At 40.8% G+C, this 15,247-nt stretch overlaps 1 protein-coding gene across 1 annotated transcript; it reads right to left on the bottom strand.

Moving 5' to 3' along the window:
* Positions 1–659: 659 nt before the first annotated feature.
* Positions 660–10,469, bottom strand: LOC149833882 (RNA demethylase ALKBH10B-like). Its single transcript, XM_090011084.1, has 7 exons — positions 9,655–10,469; positions 4,282–4,412; positions 3,988–4,105; positions 3,054–3,152; positions 2,193–2,308; positions 1,397–1,554; positions 660–1,260 (listed from the first exon to the last, which is right to left on the bottom strand). Exons 1-7 carry the CDS (start codon positions 10,343–10,345, stop codon positions 816–818), a joined length of 1,758 nt encoding a protein of 585 aa, XP_089867210.1. The 5' UTR covers positions 10,346–10,469; the 3' UTR covers positions 660–815.
* Positions 10,470–15,247: the final 4,778 nt, after the last annotated feature.

Raw genomic sequence — 15,247 nt, forward strand, 5'->3', positions numbered from 1 at the left:
ATCTTAAAGTAGGATCTAAATGTGTAATCGGATTGAATTTGGACTCATCAAATCGGGATTCTGGTCTGAATTCAGATCATTACTTTTTATTGGATCACTCTTCAAATCAAATTCTCGATCAGTTTGTACTTTTTACATGAAAAAAAAAATGTTAACAGCTTTCAGATCAAGATTCAGCTCTACCTTATTGAATCCCATTTGAATTTGGCTCCTGTTATTACAAAATTCAAAGTCATTCAGATGAATCTCTGGCAATAAGATTAAGCATTTCTGGCAAATTAGGTCATTAAAACCGACTTGGGTATACTAATCATCCTCACGTGATAGGTTTCTAGCAGATTCATATTTAAATGTTGTCAGGGTCCTAGCATGGGAAATCCACTTCATTCAACAGAGTGATCCCTCCTGATCAACCATCCATTTGAATCCTGATAGGCATGATGCCACAACTAAAAATGGAGGACTGGACAGGCATGGCAAACCTGCTAAACAAACTCAGGAGCTCCACCATGTCCGTTCGTCTCAAGGACAGGTGGTTCATTTCAGTACAGCATAAAATATGACCTCTCCCTCATTTATGCATAAGTGCATTCTCAGTAGACACAAAAAAGGACGCCAGAAGCAAGCAACAAAATGGGTCCAAGCCATATAAAACAAAGTGAAGGTGAGAAGAACAATAACATTCACCAAATCTTTCCCTGCACAGTTTCTCTCCTCTAAACTCTTTGCTAGTACCACTCTGCCCTCTTTGTCTCAATCAACATATCTAACAAAAAATAAAAAACAGAAAAGAGAGAGAGAGAGAGAGAGAGAGATTAACCTAAAGAATTGTCTTCAGGATTGTCTCTTGCTTTGGCTGGCCGGGGACTGGTCTTAGAGCCAGCTGAGTTAGCATTGCAAGGTATGAAGACACCAGTACCAGCAGATGGTGCCTTTTTCCTTTGCGCGATCAGGGGCCATCCTGGTGCAACCGAGACCAAGGGGACATGAAGGACTCTCAATCTAGGGGCACTGGCCATTGCTCTGCAACCGCGAGGGGTATTAACCAGCTTGCCTGAAAGGTCCTTCTCTTGGAGTCCACTCACCTGCCAAAGAGTCATTCTCCTTGCCAAGAGGGGCTTCCGGGAGCTCACCAATTGCCGAGTATGGTTGCTGGCGTCGGTGCAAACCTTGACAAACGTAACAGCAGTTCTTTTATTTGGAGAAGGGCAGATTGCATGAGTTGTGCTTGCACTGTTCCCTCGCATGACTACAAGTGACCTGCATGACAAAATGGACGTAAGGAGCTTTGCTCTCACAAGACAGTAGGCAGTCTGAGCAGCTTCCCAGCTGCTATGGTGTTGGTTGTTCAACAGCAAAGAAAATGGAGGATTTGAAGTTTGAACCGAGTGCATACCCTTCATTGAGTGGAAGCTCAAGTGAGCCCTTGTAGTTGCCATGGCGATCGCTCATGAGAATTCGGCCAAAGACCATCTTGCAATCAGAAGCCAGTGAAAGGGTAGAAATCGGTTGCTCAATATGTGGTGGTTTTAAATAAGGTTGAGAGCACTCCCCCTGCTCAATAAAGAAACACATAGCAAACTATAAATTTTTGATGGATTTGCGAGGATGGGGAATGAAACTCAGGACTACTAATTCGCACAATATTATTCAGCACATGTAGCTAGTAACTACTAATTGAACCGAAGATCAGGCCATTCAGAGAAAATACGCACTCCCGGCAAGGCACTTCTATTGGTTTTAGGGTAGGTTGCAGCTTTAAAGTTTCAGTCTGGAATACTAAATCAACATGGGGAGTCATGGTGGACTTTAAGATTTACAGTTGAGCTATTGATGGCATAATAGGGCAGCCCATTAGCCCCAAATCAGGATTGAGTGACATGGCCTATTTTCAAAGGAAAAACTACAATGTGCTGGCTCAGGCAAAGTCTTGGTCCTCATAGGGCTGTAGCAACTTGAAGATAAATTGAAGGGAGCAGGGGCAGATAGACCAGTTTTCAAGAAGAGACGTACTGACCTTAAATTGTGTTTCATTAGCCTAAGAAAATAACTCTACAAAGAAAACAAAAAGAAGTGTTTTCAGACTAGGGTTTAATTTTGTAGCATCTGTTCACTCAAAAACTGGGTCTAATTGTGATTTGCCTTGGTTTTTATCACAAGGTACTTCCTATGAACAAAGATCAAAGATATACCTCATCAAAGAAGTTGATAATACAACAGTTTGGTTTTCTGCTTTCTGGTATTAAACACCACTGGACCAAGCGATTGATGGCAGCTTCATAAGCAGCTGGAATTGGTTCAACGTTTTCTGCAAACAGAGAGCAGCATGAGAAACTGTTAAATCAGAATATGCAATGGGCAAAACGTGAACATTACAAACTTGTATGTAGTCAGTAGATAAGACATTTATTGGATATTGTATTCCAAATGTTTCAACAGCTGTTTTTCGCAAAATTTCAAGCCCTATATCATAATTTTTTTCTGTTATGATGTTAGTCCACTCGCAATCATCTGCATGCAATTTAATGTAAGCATGGTGTTTACGTCCAAAAACACAGGGCATACAGAGCTTCTTCACCCAATTCATATCATAGACTGAAGTGCAACTGGGAAATCAAGATTTCTTTTGATGACTTTATAAGAATTGAGCTTAGATTCACCTGTGTAATGTTCTATGCCAAATTAGTTAGTTTTAGGTAAGTCCAAGCTCAATTTCAGTCTATGTTGATTGACAACAGTAGTTTGAATGAGACATACATGCAATTCTTTCCAACATACGTTGGCTCTGAAAGACTGTTTGTAGCATGTGTGAACCCTTTTTAGTATAAAGAACATGCAATTCTATCATTTATGATTAATGTAACAGCATTGAAAAGAGAGAAAGAAAGTCAATAGCACTAAAAGTTAAAGTGAGAAAAACTGAGAACCAAGAAAGGTCAGACAACAGTTGAGGGACAAACTTGTTAGGGAAAAAACCACAAAATGAAAAACAGAAAGTTCAGTCCTTAGGTAGTACACTCCAATGAAGACCAGACATAAAGAGTGGGAGTTACTTGTCTCATCATTATTCTGGCCAAAGATCGGAACACCAAGCTGTATCATCTCTCTTCTGTTGCCTTTCAATTGCTTGTTGAAGGATATATATGTTTCACCTGAATTCATATGCAAAAACAATAGATGGTAAAAACAACAATAATGCAGATTTTGTGATTGAAGTAGCACATGTAGATAAACGTGCTTGTGGGAAAATTACATAAGAGACAAAAGTATGATTCATATGGCTCTCCTGTTTTCTAGTTTATTTTTATATTCTGATTAGGCAATTCTAGAATCTGCACAAGATACATAACACACATACTTGCCTTTTATTATGGACAAAAAACATTAGAGGCTTGTCCCATCAGAAGTTTATGTTAATTGACAAGACAAGAAAAATTTATTGTTTATCAAATTTCATATGTGCAGTAAAAAGATTTCTAAACATGTTTACTTCCATTCAATGGTTTAAGTTCTAAAAAAAGTTTTGCCTTGGTTTGCAATAAATTCTTGTAAATAATCTCAATTTTCGGACTTGCTTCTGTGGGATATTGATATCTTTCATTTTTCTTTATTATTTCTAAGAATGCCTGTTCACATATTATACATCTGTAACTCTCCATCCATTGTAACAGAGTCTCCTTATTTCTTGCTTATCCCAAAAATCAGAAATAACCGATGCTAGCTAAGGTAACATCTTAGAATGGCTGACCATATTCAGCAATGTGCACTTAGTCCAGAAATCCTCGCAATTTGACAGGCGAGCTAAAACAACAGGAAATTAATTATGAGAAAAGGCATACAGCCACTTTGATAGCATTATGTCGTCAAAATGCTAAACTTAATCACCAAAATATCACAAAGCATGAATTATTTTGCTGAAAATATTGCCAGTGCTTATGCAAATCGACTAGATAGAAATAAAATAACATTAAAGGCCAGAGAACCTGCCTGAGAGTTCCCCCTTTTGACCAGCAACACGCAGTTCATTAGCAATAGAAACCAGATTTGAGAGCTCCAGATCAATAAATATATCATCGTACAACTTTAGGCCTTTTACAACATTAACCTGCCAACAAGGTACCAGAAAAATAAAACTAGTTTTCATGCCTTACCACTACACAGTCACACACCACAAAGCATGCATCTACCTATAGACAATGGCACGCAATGAAATACGTATTTAAACACACAGATACACGCATCTCAATGAAGAAAATAGGTAATGAATTGCAAAGAACTCGCCATATGTCCATCTATTGGCTCCTTGGCAGTGAAACCTTTAGTAGTCCTGACCCTTTCTGGCCTTTGATTACTATCATCACGCGCAGAGACGGTATGGACATCTTCCAAAGCATTTGAGTTATTTGAGAATCCTAACACCGAAAACAGAAAATAGGCTGTAAGAAATGTACAACCACCAACTATAAGTAAAAGGGTATAACGTCTAAGGATGCCTACTAAGCGTTTAGAAAACCTATCTTTAGTAATGCAGGACGCAGACCGACAATCCCAATCATGAAACTCCCAATATTCAAAGCCATTGTCTGGTTCTAATCTAAAAGAAATTGATCATTCACAACAATCTATTCTAACTAATTTTCCTGTCCTTTGCTCAAAAGTAGGCAGACATGTTAGAAGTGAACCTAAAATGACGTTACACTAGAAACAAAATTCCATTATATGAAATGATTCCTCCAAGATCATTATCAATCTGTTCAAGCCCTTTAGCAACAAACAATTAACTTGTTTGAACTATCACTTATATAAGCAAGAGAGACCTAGGGGGCACAATAAGGTGGCTTCCATTGAATCTAATGGAGTACCTATTAGTTCTTATGTAAGATTCAATTGCATGTTAAACTATGATCGATGTGTACCTTAATGAACTGTAACACAGTTGCTCCAAGGTTTATACACAAATGGAATCTTTATCTATGCACTTTAAGAAACTTACTATTTCTGTTCCTATTCATGGCAAAGTAACTATTTTGAATCTCAATTCCTTGGGATGTATAGGGATGCCAATGTATGATTTATTTATTGAAATTGCTCTACTTTGACTGGTGGTTAGAACGGCTGGTTACAACATGGTGAAGGCTATGACTTGTGACGTTTCTCTTTTTTGACAAAATGAGGACATGCATCTTTTCCATAAAAGAACATGTAACCTCTAAATGATGACTGGGGTGCTCCAAATTCCAAAATGTGGTTGTATTTATTTTCATTATTTTATGTTTCGGTCTCTCCAATTATTTATCCAACAGATAAAGAGAAACCATCCGGAACAATATAGATCTAATAAGAACACACACAAGCAATTGTTCAATGAACACTACAATTTCAATAGACCAGAAATGGATGATCCACAAGCAGAACAGAATTATTCATAAAGAAGCCACCTCCTCGACCACTACCAACACAGCAACAATTTAGTGCCACCCGCATTTGTCCCAATGTTGGCCCACGTTCCCAGTTCTAAAATAGAAATTGATTCCCTGACACAAAAGTTAGGTTGACAAAAGGATTTGTTTGCCACGATCCAGGGCAGCCACCTAGAGAAAGTAGACAAAAGGATTTGTTTGCCCAGTCCTTCCTAAAGTTTTCTGGCCTTGTTTTGTTGCTGCCTCCGGCTGTACAGACATGGCAAAGTACTCAGCATATCACTACCCTTTTCAAAACCACAGGCACTGTAACGAGCTATTATTTTGGAGTAAAAGATCAGGTGCAATATGATTGCACAAATATTTGTGAATTAAGCACCTGATCACCCTCCATCTTGGGGACAGGCCTGTCAGTTGTGGGGCCCAAAGCCTGATGGAGGGTAATACAGTGCCTAATGCACAAAATTTGAGCACATCATCAGGTCAGAGCTGCCTCAGATGCCCTTCATCCATGTGATGAAAGGCAGCTACGTTTGTTTTGTTTCAACTTTTAACTGCTCATACCAACGGGGCTCCGGTTGTCTGGTAGAAGCAGCTAGTGCACGTCACCTTGTGTTGGGACGTTGCAGGTTAAAAACCCAATGATATAGTTGTATAACTGGTAGGGATCTGCCTAACCCCAGCTTGCCTATCACAAAATAACTTTTAACTGTTCATTTTTTGCACTGTAAATGCTAATTAATCACCTAAACCTTGAATGGCTGTCAAAACAAATTGGTGGGACCCATCTAAGAAACAAATCTTTGTTGGTGTTCTGGCCGCCCGTCAAATGAATGAACGGCATCCAAGGCATCTCTGATGGCATACCCCAAGCAAGAGCTGTCTTCTGACTTGGTGCGTTATCATTAATTTTCTTTCAGAAACAGTTTGGGCTCTGGTTAAGACGACATATTAGTAGTACTTTGGGAGCTAGGGAGTTAGGACCATCGAAAGAATATTCAGAATATAAAAGGATACAAGCAGAGAATACTCAATAGTCAAAGCACAAAAAGACACGCATAACTGAGATCAACCCCCATCGTCCAGCATCCCACACACAAGCACACTTAAAAACAAACAGAACATATAACGAACTCACATAGGCACTCTGTTTTATCTTCAAGGCCTCTGTACGTAAAAAATAAGCTATTTAACCTTATAGAAAAATGATGCAGCGACATAAATTAGAACCTAAAAGTCAAGCCTCTACCATTGTGTTGCCACTTCTACAGGCAAAAAAGGGTACATTGGTATTTAAGCCTGTTACGCCAACAAAACTCGAAAATCCGTGGACTTCAAGATACGGGATTCGGATTCGACTCAAAAGTTCCTACTTTTTTTCAAAAAATGAGACACAAGGATTCAGAATTTTTAATCAATAAACAACTTTTTTTTTATAGACAAGCTGGGGGTTAAGCAGACCCCACCAGTTATACAACCGTACCATTGGGTTTTGAACTTGCAACATCCAAACACAAGAAAGTAAAGTGCACTAACTGCTCTTACCAGACAAGTGGAGGCTCCTTTTGGTATCATTGGGTTTTTATATTTTAACATTAACAATGATTTTTTATTAAAATAAAATTAAAGTGCAATAAAATCTTATTTAAAATATGTTAAAATAATATCATACCTGTCGATGTGTGTCCGCTCGTGCCACCAAGGACAACCAAAATGACGTGTCCCTGCTGGTTGAAAAAAGTGCCCCAAAAAAAAAACCATGACCTTGTTCCAATGTAATTAGTATCGGTGTGTATCCGCCGATACACATCGTATCACAGAATTTCGATACGCTGCATGGCCGATTGGACTAATTTTTAATAAATGTAAAAATATTTTTTAATATTATTTTTAAATTAGTTTAATGGTTTTAACATGTGTTACATTATGATTGACACATAATATTTTTTTATTATTTTTGAGCCGATACAGAACGCTTCAGCTGAGTATCAGTATGGGGCCGAATCGACAGCCCGGCGATTCAGGGCCGACACCAATACTGACAACATTGCCTTGTGCAGTTGTGCTGCTAAGCAGCCTCTCTAGAAGCTAGGAGTTCCGAGATGGGTGCATTGACTGTTTACACATCATGGATTTTCACTCGTCAATGCCCGAAACAGTCTTCCACAGACTACACGTGGTAGCATAACTGTGTTGACTTGACTTCTTCTTCTTTCATTGAAAGAGAAAGATAGGACCGACATAAAGCGCGTTCCTATTAAAGGCAACAACAAGGCCTTGTTTTCGCATCAAAACCCCCGTTTGGTTTTTTCTTAGAAAAACAGCTCATTAAACCAAAAATCCTGAACTCATTGCATTTTTTGTGTGTGGGCTCAAATAGGCGAGGTCTCATCATTGAACCCCGGTACCAACAACTAATCTGAGCCACCCATTTTTGGTGGCCAAAGTTTAAGATGGTGGGGTTCACATCCTCCTACATTTAGCCGCCCAAAGATGGAGTTTGTCAACCTGATAAGGCACGTGAATTAAAAGAGAAAGAAATCATTTTCTTTCCCAAATGCTCAAAAATTAACCACAGAGAAGGAGACCCTAGGGCTGGCATTTGACTTGGGCTGGTGTGAGGGACAAGCTCTTCACCCTCCCATCTCAAAATTTTGCCTTCATCCTTCAAGCGGGTTTTGATTTTCACTTTCATTCTCGGTTCATTCTTCGTTCTTGTCCATCTTAGCTTCAAATGGGAAGGATTCAGACGGATCCCAGTTTTCCTCCTACCCAATTCATAATGACTCCAGCTCTTAACCAGTTCGAAGCAGCATATATGAACACATTAGGAGTATATTAGTATTTTTACTAACAAGAATTACCTAATGGGATTTGATTTTCACCTTCATCCGCGGTCCATTGTCTGTTTTACGTCTTTCACCCCGTTTCAAACGAGACAGGTTCAGACCGATCACCATTTCTCCGATCAACTGCCATTCATAGGAGACCCCAGACCTTGCTTCGGGTTCATAAAGCATCCCATGACCCAAAGGAGGGAGGACACGATTCCGGTACGTATCGGAGATTGCCAGAGCCCTTAACTCCTCTTATCTACAAGAGGAAGAGAAAGACTGAGCCATCTCTCCAGAGTCGTTGCTTCCCGATTCTCCCCCCCCCCCCCCCCCCTCACAGGTACCTTAAACTTGCCACTCAGAGTGAAAAAAGAGACGAAGAAAAACAAAGAAGGGACGAATAACACTCTACCGGTTCACCGCGCTACTTTTCCCGTCCAAAGATGAATCGTATCGTCGACTCAGAAGAGATCTACAAACGGAGACGCAATGAATCTCCCTCGACTCGGTCGAATGTGGAGACTCACGAAATTGCGATACGCCAGTGTGGCTTGCCGTAAGCCACCGAGCTGTCTCAAATGTAGGTCAACGTACTCGGAGCGAGACTCAGAAGAATCGCTCGTCCACTCGCTCATATTCTTACCCGGTCTTGTTGTGACTCGGTGCAAACGAACCGATTCGACATAACTGAACAGACGTGGAAAGCACATTTGAAAACTAACCCTGCACTCTGCCGACTGGAAACAATGGGAGGATTAAAAACGATGACTCGCCAAAGAATAGCCTTTCAACCGGATGACTCGGTCAAATGTGCCGCTTATCCCGACTCGGAAAGTGATTTGTGACTCGCCGCGAGTCTTTCCCTCTCATTCCATGCCAACTTTGGTGTCACAATTAGAACGGGCTGATGGCCTTCCGACTCGGACGAAACATGTGAAGCACCCACAAGACTCTGATGATTCGCACTCAACTTGAACACCCGGCCAGTCGATACGCCGATACCGTGGCCCTCGACAGGCGAATCGACTCGGTCGAGTGGCTAGATGGCTCGCTGATACTACTTGTCTTCCTCCAACGCCCTGCAACTCGATTCAAAGGAATTGACAGAATACGACTCGGGAGAGACGTTTACTAAGACTTAGATGACGAGACGAAACGTTAATCTATTACCCTGCGGCATCATTCGAGAACAAGATCGTCCAGTACCGGTTCGACTCGGGAGAGTGACCAGTGCACTCGACGATTCTCCCACACTCTCCACCCTCGTCTCCCTCCTCCTACAGAATAAAGATGCAATTTTTGCTCCTAACAAATACGGCGATGAATAGATTCAACAAAAACCTATTCCAACAAACCCTAAAATCAAAATTCTACAGAAAAAAATTGATTCGAAAACTTACCTGAGACTCCGAGATCGCCGGGCGCCGGATCATCCTTCTCCACCGCCGATTCTTCCGCCTGTACATCCTTTCCCTCATCCAACGTCCCCCGCGTCTCCGATTCCGAAACCGTAAAACTCACGCCTTCCTTCTTCTCCTCCTCCTCTTCCTCGTCTCTTCCCTCCGCCTCTTTCTCCACCGCCTCCTCTGCCACTCCTTCACCCCTATCGTCCTCCTCTGCATTTACTCCCTCACTCCTCCCCTGCTCCTCCACCACTATCCTCCCCGCCTCTTCCTTCTCCTCCGCCATTACTCCCTTACTCCTATCCACTACTATCCTCTCCGCCTCCTCCTTCTCCTCCGCCATTACTCCCTTACTCCTATCCATCGCCTCCTCCTCCGCCACAATCTTCCTCCTCTCCTCCTCCTCCGCCCTCCGGGAGGTTGCGATGGGGGCGGCGTCACGGAGTGCCACCACGACCTCGGAGATGGAGAAGTACCTCTGCGTCTGGAGGATCGGTATCCAATTCATCCGGCGCCGGTGTATGGCGCCGAAGACTTGGTCATACTCCGGACGACGATCGGGGCCGCTGATGAACCGAAGGTGGTGGCAGAGCGCGTCGATGATGGCGTTCGCGGCAGTGAACTCGCCCTTGAACCAAGCGAGTAGGGCGTCCGTGGCCAGGTTCCGGCCGGATCCGGCGGATTCCATCGGGTGTGCTTGCGGTGGTGGTGAGTTACGACTGGAAACTCCCTCCGGCCATGTCTCTCTCTCTATATATACTGGAACAACGACCACGACGACGACGACGGCGATTTTTTTGTCTCTCTTTCCTTGGGGTTTGTTAACGAAGCGGAACGGCTGATGAGATCATGAGACGTTGGTGCGTTTTATTGCAGGGGTGGGCCCCGTGGTCGACGTGGCGAGGAAATGGAATGGATCGGCGTGGTTTTAGAGGGGGGAGAATGGGCGGTACCGTAAGGTCTGTGGTGGTATGAAACGGGTCGGATATTCGAATAAGATACTCTGACCCGTAGTAAGGCCCTTATGTCCGTCCACCTAACCTTATAGGATTCTACAGAAAATGGGTCAGTATATATTATTGGATACAAACCATTATACTTTCCCACTCGAAAACCCTGATCCTGCACCGGATCGGATCTTTGTTTTTTAGACAACCGGAAAAGGCCGCCTGGCACAAAGCCTCGAGCCTATTTTGCCCACTAGAGAGTACACCCAGCTTCGATCTTGCGGCAAAGAAAGTGGACCCATGGCTGATATCAGTCTCAAAAAGTCCATATCTACACTCCAAGATCCACTTGATAATTTTCAAATGACAGATATGGGCCGTTTCTGTGTCACTTCCAGGTGGGAGTTTTTTTATTGACATTTATGCCCACTAGCCAGTTTAGAAATGCTACAACTGCCCTTCAGTGGGATGGGTTCAACATTCGAGCCCTGATGAAAATGACCGGTCTAGCTTGGACTTTAACTAGTGCTGCACGACGAGCCCAGCTGTTTTAAAAAACCAGTGTTAAGAATCAGCCCGAGCTCAAGCTTGAGGTTAGGTTCATCTGGAGCTAGTCAAGCTGAACTTAGCCTGTTCAATCTTGTCAGACCCAAGATTGAGTCCACTGCATGGTGTAACATGCTAAGCTTGAATGCAGCAGACATGGGTTCACCCGAGCCCGAATGCAGCCCTAACTCCAAGTCAAAGGTTTGCGTCGAGCTCACCTATTTTGCCGGGCATTGGTTGACAAGGGAGAGCAGATCAGGTGATCCCTCAAATCAATAGCTATGAAGGTACCAATTTTTCTTGTCTCAAGAAAAATATGTTTTTTCTTTAAAAAAACATGATCCAAGAGTCGTTTCTCACTAAATTGAGCATGCTAAACACATCTAACGGTTCAGATCTATCATAAAACACTTAAAACCTACGGGGCAAAACCAGGTATGAGGCCTAATATGTTTTGTTCTCTCTCTTATATGTATATACTTTTGTCAATGAGCTTGCAAAACATATAATAATGGAGTACCATTTTCATTTCCAAAAATGGAAATTTATATCTTGCTAATAAATAGCTTTAAACAAGATCCAATTTAGTTCACCCAGTCACAAATTTAAGATATTTATTGCAAGGGAAAATCTATTGGTAAATAACAGAAAAGGAAGGAAGGAATTTAAAAAATAGATATTAAAATCATTATATGTTGAAAATTGAGATATTTTACTTTTTGAGGGATTTTTTTATTGATATGATTGTGTTGTGGATGCACCACCATAACTTGAAATTGTCAAAAATTGTTTGTTATTAATTTACAACATTGGTCTAACACCAAAAAATATCGTATGGGATATTTTTTTATTTTTTTCCTAAAAAAAAGTCCAATGGGATAGGTGCGGTATTGACTGATCTAGATGCATATTTCCCTGGGTCCAAATTTATATGATTAAAAGCAAGTTAAACCAGTGTATAGCATTCATTGGGTTGTTGGTATTGCATCATTTACAGTCTTTTGGATGCTTTTATTAAGAAGGAAAATATTTAAAACACGTATTCATTTCTTCATTAAATTTCGACGACCTATAGCCATGCCTAAGAGGCAATGTTGTTTAAACCCGTCCACTAAGTGAACCTATTTTAAAAAAACGATAAAATCGGTTTGAATTGAATCAAATGGGATTCTTTTTTAATTTGACCATTTAAAAAATATATATACGTTTTGTTAATTTTACACTTTACCAATATATTTTTTAAAAACATATAAATGAATCGATTCGAGGTCAAATCGGCCAGATTCTGCTGATTCAAACAAAAAACTTGGCTGTTTTTTTTCAAATATCCGAATCGGCCTCTGTTTTGTATCGTTGAGAGGCTGATTCTATTTGAATTGGCCGATTCAGATCGATTTTGATAACATTGGTAGCAAAGGTCAAGGGGGTAGGTTTGAGCTTGAAGTTGGCTCAAGAGACCAAGTTTGACATGTGTGGCTGCTTAAAGAATATTGGAGGATGACTAATACTAAATCTTGGTGTCTCTCTGAGCAAAAGTAGGCTCAGTCTCAAGCCTGTTGATTAGATATGTGAAGACAGCCAAATCTCATGAGTGTCATCTCTTGCGCAAGCCAAAGCGTGGTCATTCCATGAAGGTAAGGGGTAAGCCCATAAAGTTTTACGCTGTTAGGATAGCGATCATAAGTACAAAAGGTAGAGCCATCAAGACTAGGTCTTTGATCCTGAAGGTGGTTTTTCCGTGTAAATATCAAATATATATATATATATATATACAACAACAACTACGCCTTCATCCCAAAACGCGATATAAACAACTAAGTTTTTATATATATATATATACCCAACTTAAGCTTTTTGGTTCATGGTATAGTCCCAGTCCACCTAGTCAAGCAAAGGGCAAAATCTGGTTCTTTCCATAGAATTTTTTTGTGGTGGTGGTGGTGTGTGTGTGTGTGGGGGGGGGGGGGGAGATAAGCAAAGCAAAAGAAAAGAAATCTCACCTTAATGTCCTCGGTTGGTAAAAGCCATAATGTCCTTTTGCCTATCAACAAGGAACGTCACCGGTAAGTTTCGAACTCGTGATGTCCCTTGGGTTCGGTGGTGTTCATGAGTTTCTTATGAGGCATTCGAGCCAACGAGGCCTTGACGGGACTCAGTCCAGGGCCCACGTTCAAGTCAGCGAACTACTAGCCCAGTTTATGGTTGGTTCGATGTGGACAAATTTGTCTTTTTGTAGAGGGAAGCGTGCAGGCGATCCTTTCGAAAAATATCCTCTATCTCGACCTCGCGTATAAAGATTCGCCACGTGGCCTCAAGTTGACATCAAATAACTAAAGTACTGAAACACCCTTACTATTTAAAAAAGATGACAATGTTTCAACTTGGAAACGTGGGGCCCCTGTGAGGGTTGAGATTGACGTGGTGAAAACTCTCCAAACAGTCTTTTTCCAACCAACACTTTTTTTTGGGTTCTGATTCCCTCAGCCCCATCACTTTTACAAGTGTGAAAAGTATATGTAATCAGGATTTTAGTAGTTCATAAATTTTCAAAATCACAATGACTATCAAGTTCATGCTTTTGTAAAAATAAAAAAAGCATGGGCCGCATTTTTCCGTGGAAAATATATGTAAGATTAGGTACGAACTGGATTTTATACAAAAAAAAAAACTACGGTGGCTGGGAAATGAAAACCTACCTATTAGAAAACCAACTAAACCTACCTACTAAGAAATATTTTATCAGAATTTTCTTAATTATTTTTTTGAAATTCTGACCTTGCTGATGTGTTCATCATGATTGATTTACTAAAAATTGACACTTGAATTATGCATTTTAGATGAAAAAAATGATATTTGGTGTTTGGAAAAATTATGAAAATTGTAGGCCATTGATTTTTGAAACCTTATAAAAATTTATTGATGCATCCGAATCATATTACTGATTCCTATAAAAACAAACACATAGATCACATATGTAAGGTCAGAATTTCGAGAAAACATCAAAAATCCGATAAAATGTTTAGGTTTGGTAGGTTTTCAAGTGGGTAGGTTTTCATTCCCGTTGGTTTCCTTTTATCGCAAAACAAACAAGCCCTTAAACTTTGAACCCCACATGTTCTCTATTTTAAAATGCAAATTGATGAAGACTGTGGAAACTGGTAGTCTGTAAAAGTGGAAACTGCCAAATCCTGATTTGATTTGAATACTAAGCACTAATCTCATTTACTTTCTCAAAGGCATAAGCTCTCATCTCAGCTGCCAGTTTCCAAACACTCACCACCAAAGCATAGGGTTGTCAACGGGTCAGCTTTGGTTCTGACTCAAGTGAAACCAAACCCAGACCTGATTTGCGATGATGGAATCAAGTCTTAACCTGAATTTAACTGAACCCACCGTAAGAAAAATCATACCCAGATCCTATAAAGATTCTATGAACCAGACCCGATAAAATAATATTTTTTATCTCTTTTACACTGACAAATTACAAATCTTAGTCAAAACTCGGGTCGGGCCTGGGTCTGGAATAAAATTTCACAAACTATACCCAGCTCCATATATTAATCAGACCCTTCCAGTCCGAACCCTGACCCTATAGGATATAGTACAGGTCGGGTCTGGGTCAAACCAGACACATTGACACCCCTACTAGACAGTTTTATCAAGATTTTTTTTTCCAAAAATTCTGTTTAACAAGATTTCACCAACTGCATAAACAATCGCCCCCAGCTACTAGTTCCCTAACAGAGTCAAAATTCATTAAAAGAAAATGCAACTGCGCTCAAGGTTAAGATGGTAACTTCAACATGTTCACGTATGTTACATAATTTACTGGCTGTATGCAGTAAGCGCGCACGCCATGCGTGCTTATGATTGAGGGAGTCTGAATAAAATAGTCATGTGACCAATGACGATACGCTTGTCATTTCTGTCAAAGAGATGGGTGATTCTGTAAATTTCTTTGTATGAGAAACAAAAAATAATAATTTATACGAACCACAGGCCTTCACGTGCAGTAGAATATGTTCGGATCCACCAAACCTCAAAAAGGAAGAAAACAAAGGACTCTGGGCCCATGGGCCTTGCCTTTGGTCTCGTTC

The sequence above is a fragment of the Nuphar pumila genome, chromosome 6 (genome assembly GCF_984573655.1).
Source record: "Nuphar pumila chromosome 6, dmNupPumi1.hap1.1, whole genome shotgun sequence".
Taxonomy (NCBI): domain Eukaryota; kingdom Viridiplantae; phylum Streptophyta; class Magnoliopsida; order Nymphaeales; family Nymphaeaceae; genus Nuphar; species Nuphar pumila.

What these genes read in the sequence shown, in the direction of transcription:
- LOC149833882 (XM_090011084.1), bottom strand. Translation starts at nt 10,345, where the DNA reads ATGGAATCCGCCGGATCCGGCCGGAACCTGGCCACGGACGCCCTACTC. An exon ending in AGCCAATAGATGGACATATG is followed by an intron (nt 4,106 to 4,281) that starts GCGAGTTCTTTG and finishes CCTTGTTGGCAG; the next exon opens with GTTAATGTTGTAAAAGGCCT. An exon ending in GAGCTTCCACTCAATGAAGG is followed by an intron (nt 1,261 to 1,396) that starts GTATGCACTCGG and finishes TTTGTCATGCAG; the next exon opens with GTCACTTGTAGTCATGCGAG.